Source organism: Tribolium madens, unplaced genomic scaffold, assembly GCF_015345945.1.
Source record: "Tribolium madens isolate multiple individuals breed KSU strain unplaced genomic scaffold, Tmad_KSU_1.1 Scaffold_96;HRSCAF=242;Tcas5.2_LG5, whole genome shotgun sequence".
In the NCBI taxonomy this organism is placed as follows: Eukaryota; Metazoa; Arthropoda; class Insecta; order Coleoptera; family Tenebrionidae; genus Tribolium; species Tribolium madens.
In genome coordinates this window covers 2,466,134-2,480,164 of record NW_025401068.1, presented here as the reverse complement: position 1 = coordinate 2,480,164, position 14,031 = coordinate 2,466,134, and the positions used below count along the sequence as shown (strand labels likewise).

At 30.5% G+C, this 14,031-nt stretch overlaps 1 protein-coding gene across 3 annotated transcripts in view; it reads left to right on the top strand.

Moving 5' to 3' along the window:
* The first annotated feature begins 7,016 nt into the window (after positions 1-7,016).
* Positions 7,017-14,031, top strand: part of LOC123013939 (fibronectin type-III domain-containing protein 3A) — a 42,241-nt gene continuing 35,226 nt past the window's right edge. Inside the window, exons 1-3 of one of the 3 annotated variants that reach the window (XM_044412815.1) lie at positions 7,017-7,119; positions 10,343-10,798; positions 11,751-11,789. In XM_044412815.1, coding sequence (XP_044268750.1) covers positions 10,375-10,798; positions 11,751-11,789 — 463 coding nt within the window. In that variant the 5' untranslated portion in view covers positions 7,017-7,119; positions 10,343-10,374. Of the gene's footprint in view, positions 7,120-10,342; positions 10,799-11,750; positions 11,790-14,031 lie in introns of those variants that run through there. The other 2 variants (XM_044412816.1, XM_044412819.1) reach the window with 2 other exon arrangements.

Here is a 14,031-nt window from a genome sequence, read left to right as displayed (position 1 = left end):
TAAGAATGAAAAAGTTAATGGTTTCGCCAACTCATTTACATAATATGTATGAAACGTATTTTTAAGAAAAAATGTACTTGCGTGTTTCCTATTAGTGGAATGAAAATATTTCCATACAAGAATAAAGTTGTTTTTTTCATTACATTATGCATGTATTTTTGGATAATTATTTCAAATTTATTTTTGTATTTTTTATCACAATTTTTAGAAAAATTTGAAATAAATAATAATTGATAGAAACAAGTGAGAAGTGGTGTATACGTACGACGAAATCTTCGGTTTTAATCAATCAAAAAACTTATCAACAGATAGACAGAGGTGTGAGAAAGAGAGATGTCTGTGACAGTGCTGTTATTTTATTGCCTTTTTAAAAACAATTAAACCAAATTTTACGGTAAGTTGCAATTTTACTTTACTCTTTTATTTACCTACCGGCCACTTTCAGATGTTTTTTTGCAAAAGTTGTTCAAAAATTTTAACAAAAAGTATGATGTGCTCTATGGGCCATACCGTTTGTTACGATTGTGGAAACCTTAAACGAGTGTGTCCATTATGTTTTGGGAAGATGCTTACAGAATTGAGAAACTTCATCATTGAGGAGCTGGTCTCTGAAATGTGGCCTGAAGTGTCCAAAGAAACCGAGGAAAAAACTATCCCACTTCCTGTGGTTCAAAACTCATTAATTAAATGTCCGGTACGGTACTGCCGGGAAAGAAGGTCGTTTGATGACATAGCAGAACATCTAAAAAGTCATCACCAAAACTCCATCATAAAATTGACTATGAGGCGAAACTGGACCACGATTTCATTAAGGAACATTGCATTTAAAACTATACATCAAGTCGTTTGCTTTCGTAAATGTTTTTTTCGCATTTTTATTAAAATCGACTTAAATCAGAGTAGTTGGATTGTAAATGTGACTAGAGTGAGTAGTTCTCTAGAAACATTTTATTTTTCTGTCAACAATCACTTAAATCGGCATCCTACATCATTATACAATGGTACTCTTTCAACAAATAAAAATAATAATATATGTGGACCGCTAAACAGGGCGACTTTAATGGTTTATCTTTTTAAGTCTTCTTAAATTTTAAATAATATTGTAATGCCGATTTGTGATTTACCATTGTTCATTTACCAGTTTTTGAGTCGTGTCTTTTATTGTATTTTTTATATAGTATTCAGGGTTATTCACGAATAATACTGGGTCTTACAAAAAATGAAACGCAACTAGTTATACATTGTCATCAGCTTCGTGGATCATTCATATTTATTTAAAAAAAGATTAAAACATAGTTGGTTCTGTTTTTTTTTATTTGTAAATTAACAAAAGATCAACTTTTTCGTCATTTGAATACATTTTAGATTTGATAGATGTCACGAAACGTCAACTGAAAATTGTCTTAATAAAAGCATTCTCGGATTCTTTAAAAAATAAAAAGATAAATTGGTATGTACTCGTTTGAGAAATATGTTTATTTGGTTGCGTCGGGCCCATTATTACTCGTGAATACCCCTGTATAATTATGTAATTTTAATTGTAATCATTATCAAAGTTTTAATAAATGTTTTTTTTTTACAATTTCACTGTTTAAACAAAATTAAATATGTATTTACTAAATATTTCACTAAACCCTAATTTATCACTTTCTTTATTTACAACGAAATAAAAACATTTTTAATACACTTCAAGAAATGGGGTGTATTATACAAGGTGCGCCAGAACTCGCGCCCCAGAGAAAATTTTCAAGTATGGGAAAAATCACGGGGGTTGACCGGTGCGTCATCTGACGTTTCTCCTTACCACCTGACGTTAGGTTCAATATCTACAACTTAGAAGTTGTTTATTGAAGAAAGTGTTGCTTTGTACGATTTTTTGCAAAGGCATTTAAAATTTAATGTAATAGATTGGAAATGACGTTCTACATGCAGTGTTTCCAATGTTTTTGGATGTTGTATCTAAAACTCGGAATTTTTCAGTATCAGTATAAAACCGATTTTCTAAAGAATAGTGGGTAAGTTGAGAAGAAAACGAATGCAAAATCGGTATTTCATAAATAAGAATCATCATAAACATAAGGAGTAATTTCTTACATAGAGTTTTTTTAAGGGTTTAAAACTATAGACGATCTTATGCAATCTTCCAAGTAAGAAAAAAGAAAAAGTTGAAATTCAAGACGTCTACAAAACAAAGTTGCATCTCACATCCTTCGAAAACAAACAATAAACGTTAAAAAGCTTTGATGGGGGCTAATTTTTATCGGTGACCCCTCATTATTTCAATTTTTTACACTAACACAAGTATATTTATGCCTGATTTCATGGAAGTTACTTAATCGTAAGGAATTATTAAAAGAAACCAATGAGACGCAGAACAAAAGCAAGAAATCAACCAATAAACGAAAAATACTTGCAAATTATACCAAAAAGACTTTCAACGACGACAATAATTTTACTGTCAATGTTAAATTGACAAATTCACTCGAACATGACATTTACGTGGTGTAGTTGAAGTACATATGTAAATTAATGTTCAAGGCTACCATCCTTAGAGACCCTTTAATTGTTTCAGTTTACATTGTGATAGAATTTTTTATTTCACTTTTAAGTTGGTAATGAAAAAATGTAATTGATGACGCACCGGTCTACCCTCCTGATTTTTACTATAAGGTAAGATACCAGGAATATGAAAAAAATGTTTAAAAAATTCTATCTGTCAAGAAATTTTGACATTTATTTTTTGACATTTGACATTTTTTTATTATATCTATTTAATTATACTGATGATCTTGTATATGTTTTTTTACTGTTATTTAGTAAAGGGACAAAAATTTTGCCAATAAAAGCCACAAATAACATTGGACAGAGTTACAATTTAGGGTACAGCTTCCTTATTTCCTCTTTTAATAGCTTATAGCAAAAAAACTTGTAAAATTATTTTTACAACAGAAATAAATACAGTCAAAGTGCAAACTTTAAAAGGCTTTAAAGTTTATGAGGCCATAACTTCGAAATTTTTATAGATAAAATTTTTTTAACATTTTTTCCATGTTCCTGGTATCTTACCTTATATGGCATTTTTCTCTGGGGCGCAAGTTCTGGCGTATCCTGTATATAAAGTTGTTTGCAAATATTTTTTTTCTATTATTTCTGGACACTGCTTGGCTAGTGTTACAAGCTACTTGTATCACAATAATATAGGGTGTTTGTAAAACAGTTTTTTAATATACCGTATAGTAAATCTAGAAATATTTCAATACAGAGTGAGACTGGGAACTAGTCTCATTCAATTGATACCGTCAATTTATGTAGTTATTATTATGTCTTATGTCATACTTCATTTTTATTATTATTTTCGATTATAGTTTTTTATTTTATAAATCAGTCATTTTCGCACACATGTTCATGTTTATTCTAGAGTTCCTATATTAGAAGAGTTGGGACACTGAATGTCAGTTTTCCAATTTTTCTTTTATATACGTCGGCTGACGTATAATAACAATAAAATTGGATACAAATCATTGGCGTTTCGGTAAAATTTAACAAAAAGTAAAATTAATTTGTCAAATAAAAATTGACCTCTGTCCTCTGTCATTATGACCACTTCTGCTGGGTCCTATTGTGTTAATACATAAAGAAACTTTGAGTTGATTTCAGTGCCACGTTGCTCCAATGCACGAGACAGTGTAGGACAAGTGGAACCTCTTTAAATCTAGCCAACTGGAGTGTGGGCCTCAAAACTAAAATTTATCAAAATCATAGGTGAAGCTTTCACATGATCAAGGACTATTATTCCGTTGTTTGGAGTGTTTTATTTTATCTACGTCAGGTCAGGTCAAGTCTAATAATTTCGTAAGTTTCAGGTTTTAAAACGTTTTCTGGAGACACTATCAAGTTTTTATTACTCATGGTAAATGCTGTAAACAGCAACTGTGTACACATATTTTTTTTCTGTCTGGCCGCATCTCAATGTCCATTTATCTCCTACGTCCCTGACCAAATCTGACGTAAAATTATGTCAATTTGTCAATGAGACAAAATTTATAACCCTAAAATAATTTTTGAAATAAACTTGACATTAGTTGCTACGAAAAATTTTAATGAAAAAGGATAGAACGTGTATACCTTATCCACATAATACAAAATTGGCTCGGTTTGACGTTCAGTGTCCCAACTCTTCAAATATAGGACCTCTAGTTTATTCCACATTGACAGTATCAAGAAACTAAGCAATTGTTGCATAAATGTCATCATCGTTTTCAATTTATCACGACCACCTTGTACAAAATTCATTGTAACTCTTTGCTAAGCTCTATCTCTTTAACGGATAAAGGTAGAAAAAACTTATTCAAACTTTCTTTCTTAGAACGACATTTTCTACAACTGGTTGATGTATGGTGGTTTGCTTTGGGACAACACCAGGGGCGGACTAGCCAGGGGTGCCGCAGCACCCCGGGCCCTCGGGTCTTACCAGCCCCCAATTATGGTAGGCTTATTATGTCAAGAGCTCATTGAAATAATATCAATTATTTTAAATTTGTAAATAAACTTTCCACAATGCATAGAGCTAATCCAAGATAAGTGTGTTTAGTTTGAAGGAATTAAAAAATTGCCATCATAACAAATAAAAGTATAATTTCTATAATTTCAATTATTTTAACTCAATGTTTATAAGGTCTTACACGCATGTAAAAAAAATTCCGTCCGCGCAGATTTATACAAGTGATTCAAAAATTTGTGTCATAATTTTAATCACGAATACTCCTCTACAAATGAGCATAGATAACACAGTAATCCAACTCATCAAGCAATAGAAAAATTACAGCTTTTATAATCATCAAGAAATAATAGTAGATTATGTTATTAGGAGTAAAAGTGATTGTTTATGTGACGAAGCTGAACGTTCATTTTTCCGAACGGAGTGAGGCAAATGGATTCAGCTGAGCCACATAAACTCACTTTTACTCCAAATAACATATACTATTTTATCTGCAAACGATTCAGATGGAACGAAAAGAGCAACACACCAATAATCAAGTAAATCACCTCAATAATCAGGACGCTTTGCAATAAAATCGTAACAAACGTCACGCGTCAGTTTCGGAATTTGTGTTGAGATTTCGAAAGTGTTGATTGATTTAACTGGTGAATAACTGGTGTAGTTTATAGTGCAATATGTCGAATGCTGATAATCTACCTTGTACCTCTCCAGAAAATGCTGAAAAAGCGAAAGAGACAAGAAAGAGACAACAGTGATAAATGTCAAAGTAAGTGTCAAGTAAAAGTAAAAACGCCTAGGCGTAAAAACAGTGTTTTTACTCCATGTCTGAAAAGTAAAACTTTTACCTGTGTCATTTAGTCATAAAAGTGGTCACTTTTGTGACGTTTGCAGATAAACAAATGTTCCTTTGGATTTAATGAAATTTACATTAAATATGACAGCATTGACAGCGATGTGATTCGTAGTGGATTCTTTCCAAGGTACGCTCAAAATTTATAAATTCTGATTTTGTAGCGCGGTGTAGAATTTACTTTAAACTCAAATAACTCGACAACGGTACATTTTGGCGATATGAAACTACCTTTCTTATAAAAAAATGTTTGGGCTGTATCAAAAACAGAAATTAATAAGCCGAAAAAAAGTTATGATCCCAACACTGGAAGGACCCATTGCTACCGAAAATGTATAGCTTCTACAAGAGTTCCGTTTACACCAAATCAAAGAGTGTCTCTTTGTCTATGCAAAATTTAATAATAATCGTATAACAAAAATATTTCCAGAAAATCATTTTTTCATAACGCTTTTGGAAAGTTGTAATTTTTCTATTTTTTGAGTTGGGTCAATAAATACTGTACTATCTATTCTCAGTTGTAGAGGGGTGTTTGTAATTAAAATTATGCCACACATTTTTTAGTCAACCAATATAAAATATCGTTTTTACTTAAATGAATTTAATTTTAATTTTTTATTTTTTTTATTAGGTATTATTAGTGGGCATAAATAAATGGAAAAAGCGAAATATAAGTATAAATTTGTTGCACAGAAACGAAAAGAAAAACAAAAATTAAAATTACAAGCAGCCTCTGAAGAAGTTCATCTAAAAACTTTTTAGATTTTTTTTTCGGTTATTAAACCATCACGATTTTAACTGACGTCACAATCTCAATAGAGTAAACAAACTCTTTCATAAAAAAATACTACATTAAGTGACAAGTAGTTTTTATACATATTTTTATAGTATTGTATATTGGGCCCTCATTTCAACTTTTAGCACTCCATATAAAAATTTACCAGTCCGCCCCTGGACAACACGTACATAGTAAAAAACAATCAAAACAACCAAATATGACATAAAAATGCTTAGATCGTATACAACATAGCCACAGTATTTTCTGTATAACTTTTTTTTTGCTCGGTGTATAAGCAATAAATGATCCTTCTATAATGTTTCTATATCCAGTGTGTCCTCGGAGAGGTGAAACGACTTTTGTAAAAGATAACATAATTTTAGTTTTGAAAAATTAAGATGCCTTGGAAATTTAAAAAAAAACTATTTTTCTATAAAGTGTCTTTTATGTTGCAAATATGACAAAGATAAACACTATTTTTTAAAGTTTTCCAAGACATTGATTTTTCAAAACTAAAATTCTGTTAGAAATTAGTCTTTAACCAAACAAGGCTGCAACCCAAAAAATGAAAATTTAAATCGAGAAATTTTTATCTTTTACAAGTGTCGTTTCCTATCCAGCGACACGCTGTATATCAACTTTTGCAACTGTCACGGTAACTGTAAACTGTAACGGTCAATTCCTGTTGTTATGAATAATGTTACCTACAGTTAAAATTAAAATACAGTGTTACCAAGCAACTTTTGCAGGGGCACCTAGCACTCGCTGGTGTAACTATAGATAAACAGGATTCTGTAACTGGAAGTCGAGTTACAAACCATATCTTTTACAACGCCTTACTTCTGTCATTTTAGTTCGTGCTATTGCAACTAGGACGCCACTTTTCGACATCCTCTGCGCATATACAGAACGACGTAAACAAAAATCAATAAACATGGTGGTAAATGTGTAAGTGTGTTCACGGTTTCTAATATGTTTTTATAAAAAACGGTAAGTAAAACCGGCAGATTTTAAATAAATCGGTGTTATTTTTCAGAACATGTCCACTAGTTTATTTTTACGAAGAAATTGCAGTATGTTATTTCATAATTTTCAAAAAAAAATGTTGACATATACCAACATGACAGCCGCATGTGGGCGTAAATCTGTCAAAATTCAATTCTTTTTTACTTAATTACATTGAAAGTTCATTCGTTCAATGTAAAAGAAGTAATGAGCAGACATTCAGAATGCAGTTGTACTGTTTGTTCTCAATTTAATTTTATGCAGAATTGTAGAACCTTCCGGCTGTTTTTACAACAATCTGTTTGCATATGTGAGTTATACTTTATTACCATTAATAATGGTTAAATTGCCGTAAAAAAGACGCTTCTTGAAAAAGATATATGGTTATTCATTTTATGCATATTCTGTGTTTCTCAGAAGCCTTTAACACGGAAATTCACATTGTGCAAGTGAAAATGATAGTAATAATAATATATTTTTTATTAGTTTTAAATTAATTTAAATCCCAATTAAAGTCGCCTTATAATAAATAAGCAAAAAGAAATTATGTTATGCTTAATAGATGGAAAATTACAACTCCCAAGTGACACATTGATATTACTAACACAAACGACATTCACACGTCAGTATATAAAACAAATATACAGGTTTAAAAATGTATTAATTGCATTACTTTTTTGTCAATTTTGTAGTTCTTAAAAATTTGTTTTTTTGTTTGTAAAAGTTTTTAATAATTTTTACCATCAAATGAGAACATTATACATTTAAAAACCACTGTATAGGAAGTTAATTTGAATGGTCTACAGCCAGTAATAAATTTTTCATTGTTAGTCTTCTAAACAAACACAATAATGATATTTTCATTCTTATTTAACAAACCTAATTTACTGATATTAAGTGCATAATATTGCAGTGAATCACGTGCACATGACAGTTTTTCACTATGCAGCTTATGATACAGTCCGTTACTAAACAACTGTTGATCTCATAACAATGTTGCCAACATTTAAATGATGAAAATCATCCAGCGACAAATTATCATAAGTGAACAAACTATCCAAGAATAATTCTTTGAAATGCGCTTTTCAAAAATTCGCTCTTCTTATATGGGCGTGGCTGGTTTTGCTTTGAGGTAGTTTAAGTCATAATTAAATTCAGGGGATGAGTAAAATGTTTGTGTGATACGGATGATCTCATTAATTTATTTAAGTTGTAACATCTGTTTGATTTCTGGGTTAAGACTTTATTTTTATAAAACGGGGTGGATTTTAATAAATGTAAATTTTATCACAACATATTTTATTTTTGAAAAATTATTATGTAAATCAAGTATCTACATATTTAATCGTTTCTTTAATAAATAAATTTATAATTAGCCTTTATTTACTCGTGCTTTATTATCTCTGTTATTTTTCTCGTTCATCCTCACCTGCGGCAAGGCGTCTAATAAAAGAGTCTAACTAGTAAAGTGGTTTTTAATTAATCATTATTTATATCGTGTTCATTATTTTTACGCTACTTACTTCTTCTTTATAATATTTTTTAAATAATTTATTGCATTTGTCAACTTAAACTTGTGGTTTTGTCTCTTGAAATTGATAACTGCATTGCGCCTCTACAGATAATTTCTAATACTGATGACGTCAACATAAACTAAGATAAAAAAAATGTATTATACACAGTTTTTCTAATTTCTAAAATTGTTATATTCACCTATGATGAATACTGTTTACTTATACAGAACACTTAACATATTTATTTTTTGAACTAAGAGCTAAGTTCCTCTTTAGCAAATCGTTGTAAAGTGTTTAGACTCAAAATTGTGTAAACTACACAAAATATGGGCATGGGAATGAAAACGTTTTTGCTCGTATCTTAACTTTGCTTCTTATTAAATAAAAGTTTAATCCAATATAATGTTACAACTAAAAATTAATTGTTTTCCTAAACGAGGAGATAAATTCAGTTTTTGTCGTTTTGCTGGATTCCGAAACAGAGAAGTAATTAATTAATGCAAAACCCAGCAGCAACCTTTTTATAATTACTTACACATGTTTTACCAAATGAGATGGCATCATCAGGATGATAATAAATGATAAAAGCATTGCCAAATTCTACTGATAACCTCTTTTGACATAATGTGTGGGTGAAAATGTCCATTGCTTTGACACATCTAGTCTTATTTTATCTCAACAAAAACAAATATCTTAGAATAAACCCGGCAAATTTTTTACAAGTTAGAATAATAAAGATTACATCCGTTCAAAGTACTATTTTAATATATTTGCGGGAAATATGTTTAGTCCGAATTGTGTAAAAGACATTGATAAAATGTAATTAATTATGATTTACAGGAATTGAAACATTTTGTTTATTTCCTATCAATTAAATAATTTTATTACATTGATACACATATTATTCATATCAGTTTCTCGAAGAAGGTCAAACAAGTTATTTTTCACGTCTTCTTTATTTATCAACATATTGTATTGACGCTTTCGCTTTATTTGTTTATTTGATATTTTTATATGTATGTCTTTTTACTTTTTTGTAATAAATAATGAATAAAAAGTTTTAATGACCGCAGTATTACGGGTATGTTTTCTTCGAACGTCATGGTGAAATCCTAGATACGTTTTCCACTAGATTTAGTAAGCAATTTACATATGACATACTTTTCTTTTGATCGGAACTCTATATCGCACGAAAATAAATATTTCGAGGTCTTAATTTATTAGCCTCGTTAATACAGAGAAAATTAATGATAAATCGGTTTATGGGCATAAATGACACAATTTTCCAAGTCCGCTGATACAAAAATTCAAATTCAAATAACTTAATTACAAAAGAAACAATTAAAAGATTGTTGACCAGGCAGGTTATTTCCATTACTCAATTCTAATTTGTTAATCAAAGCGGTGTTTTTTATTGGTTTCCAAGTCCGTAAAATTGTTATGCATGTCTATTGACAATAATGTCACATTAATTTATTTGAATCACCCGATATAATATTTTTATGCATTTATCGTATACCTGCGTCTATTAAATAAATCGTTACATTAATGTGACAGTTTTTACAGCAAGAGAAAGTCCAGTTATCTTTTATTTGCAGTAAAAATTAGTTGATAAGTCGTCGCTGGGTGAAAAATTTCACTAACGTTCATTACATCTATTTCCAATTTAAAAATGAGAGAAAATGTTGTTTCAGGTTTATCAACATAAGACTATCTAAAAAAACGAATGGTGAAGGTAAAAGACGGGCCGATGGCAGAGGCTAAGCCTGCAACAACAGCAACAACAACAACACAATCGTCGACAATTAATAACAATAACACAACTAACAGCAACAGTACAACATATACCCATATTCGTAAACCGCGCAATCACAATCATACCCATCATATTCACCCATTACACCATTACACCTATTTACACCATCACTGTACTCATCCAAGTGACAACGCAGAAACCAATGGATCCAATGGAGCTGGATCTCCGGCAAAATTTCATTTCGGGCCTGGATTTGAGCCACAAATTTCCGGTGGCAATTATTGTCCAGGACCGAGCCAAAGTCAGAACAATTCCGAATACGTCGTGCTGTTCCACGTCAATCCTGGTGTTACCATTAGGTTCCAGATGGGGGATAGTTTCGAAGTCCTGCAAGGTAAGAGTTCAAATAATTTGGAAATTAACCCTCATTTTACTATTATCGTAGACGAGGTTTGTTTTGATAACTATGTCATTGTTGTTGTTCATTTCGGTGGAAAATTGTATTTGTTTCAAAATATGGAGTGTTTTGATTGTTCAATATCTAGTAATTGCACCATAAATAGCGGAATGTAAACATATCTACATTTATCTATTAATTAAAAACATCAAATAATTGTTACATTGTCACAGTGCAACCAAAATCAAGTGCTTCACTCGGATTTTCCAAACTCAACATAGAGCACTCCCACACCAAATGTACTTCCAATATACATATTTATATTCAAAAAAAGTCCAAAAGGCATTTTTAAATAGACAAATAAAAAGTAAAAACACAATGTGTTAAAGAAAGTTTTTCTATTTTGCGTTTGAAACAAAGCTTATTTGGATACCAAAACCGATGCTTTAATGAATCATTTCAACACCAATTTGGTGGCTGAAATAGACTAGTACAATTTACTTTCTAGAGGTTGGTGATGGTGATTTTCAGCGGCATAATGTGCGATTTTTTTTTTCAGGTGGTGTGCATGAAATATCTGCAGTATTCATTGTTAATTCAACAAAACTTGAAAAATATTCCCGACTTCACACTTCGAAAATGGAATTTTTCAAACTTTGTGACATTTGTTACCCACCACAACCTTACTAGAGCAAAAGTTCCTAAATTTTGAAAAACTGATTTTTATGTTAAAAAAGTGCATAAAACGCGCAAAATAGAAAAAAATAGCATAAAAAACTCGTTTCATAAGTGATTTGTGGGAACTCGTTCTTTATAAAACTCGCCCTTCGCTGCTCGTTTTTTAAATCTGAACTCGTCTCACAAAACTTGCCCTACGAAACGCGATCTTTAATATGTGTTATTTTGCATTTTTGAAACATAATTTTTATACATAATTTTTTTGTTTCAGGTGAGCCCCAATTCCATTATATTGAAAAGCATCTCCAAAGTGAGTAACATACATTTTTTTATATTTATAAATGCTTGTGGCAAATTGTTTAAATAAATGTAAATTAAATGGTAACAACTATGTGCAACATTATCTAGAACAGAAATTAGTGCCGTGTTTCACCACGTGATTAAAAACTCTTAACGTAACTCATCAATAGAGATTTAGATTCGCTGGTCTAATTTTATAACGTCTACATATTTTAGCTAATTGGAGTTAAAATAGCTTACATTCATTCTTTGGCGACTGCACATACTTTTACACTCATCGAGTAATTAGTTATGTTCTTGTATATTTCTTTAATTATAGCCTAGAGAACACCTTATCTACGAAATGTTTATTACTTTGTTTTCAAAAATAATTCGGTGTACAGTGACCGACTGAATCAATGTCGTATCACATTATCTCGGTCGACGGTTGTACCTACCATTTTTTTCTCTGAGAAACATTGTGGGATTTTAGTGGCTTTATGAAATTAATAAGGTGCATTACAGCGTTACATTTACTTTTTACCTTCATTATTGCGAAATGGAGGTAATGGAATCTGGCGACGAAAGTTCGATGTTCTAATTTAGTTTTCTCGCTTTTGAAGGCCTTTAGTTTTACATTAAATGAGACCTCAAGGAACGTTTTGCAAAAATTTTATTGGCTTATTAAAATTTAAGTTAGAACACCAGTTAATGTTAATTTCCAAGTACACAATTTAGAGAATTATAGGTTTTTTAAGTGTCAATGCATTCCTGTAAAATTTATGGAAATGGATTCAAAAGCTCTCCGTTAAAGAATAATGTGTATGTTTGACACGTATAATTGAGTAAAAATTGAAAAAAAAAATCGAAAACGGTTATTTAAACTATCGATTCCGCGTTTCTGGAATACAAATTTTAATAAAATAATTTTTAATATTAAATGTAACAAAGAAAAACTGTTTCAACCCGCAATCTGAAATTTTAAAATATTGCAATTCCTAGTCCGATTTTTGGCGATTAAAGTTCATTAACGCTGTACAAACTACAAACTTTAATGTCTGACTCACACAACATGCGTAGTCGTAGAATTCAAAGTAATAATACGAGTTAACATTGGACATTTTTATTTGGTAAAAGAATTACACATTACTCGAGAAAGGAAGTTCATTGAGGGCTTTAAACCAAATACTTCTGCCATTTAAGTAACAATACATACTCTCCAGCATAATTGTAAGAATTTCTTTTAAGTATATTTCTGTTCATTGACTATTTAAAAAACCACCGTGACGATCTTCAAGGCTGGTTGTTTTTGTCGCTTTTGCAAGTGAATTTTAAAAAATACATAATTTTTGGTCGAGTTACTAGCCCGCCCGTTCCATGAATGATCGTGCAAATGACTTCCTCATAAACTATCATGTTTTGCATTGTCTAAATTATTCCATTACTTCAACGAAATGAAGAAAATAATATAAAGGAAATGTGCATTACTTAATTTTGCATGTAAAACTAAGACTCGTAAAAAGTTTATGATACTTTAAAACAATGAATATTTTTTAAAATATTAAATGAAACTGTTTGCACGTCTTGTCTTTATGGGTTGTGCTGGATTATTTATTGCAATGTTTTTAAATGGAAATGGTTTATTTATGACAGCATGTTACATTTTTGGGTTTTCCCAAGTCCTACAAAATTTAAAAACTTTGACATTTCGTTTTCTACAATCAGGAAGATTGTGGTTGGAAGAGTTTGGTTTTGTAAATATTTAAGTAAATTAATAAACTAAACTAAGTTAAAATTATTTTGTAGCCATATTTTTACTTTTTCTACCCTATTTGAAGAAATATAGTGGGTGTTTCCAACTCATCCTACTCTTTGCATCCCAATTGTTCTGTTTAGTCATCTTCTATTTGGCGAAAACGTTTTCTTCTTACTCATTGTAATAACAGTTATTCGTTTTGACCTAACGAAAATTTGTATGATTTGCATGACTAGATACGAATTATGTCGATGTAGAAAAATTCACAGAAAAAATGGCAATAAATTATATAAAAAATAATTGTGTATTGTATTTAAATAGATATTACTGTTCACTACTCTGTATGTTATTATACAAAAATAACGAAACACCTACTTCTTCTGTTAGAACTAAAACGTGTACAGACTGCTTCTACTAAGCATTTTGCGGTAAATTACTTTTAATTAATGTAAAAACTAGATAGAACAAAACATTTCGGCTTCAAAAGGTAATGAAATAAACGTATTTGTACAAACAG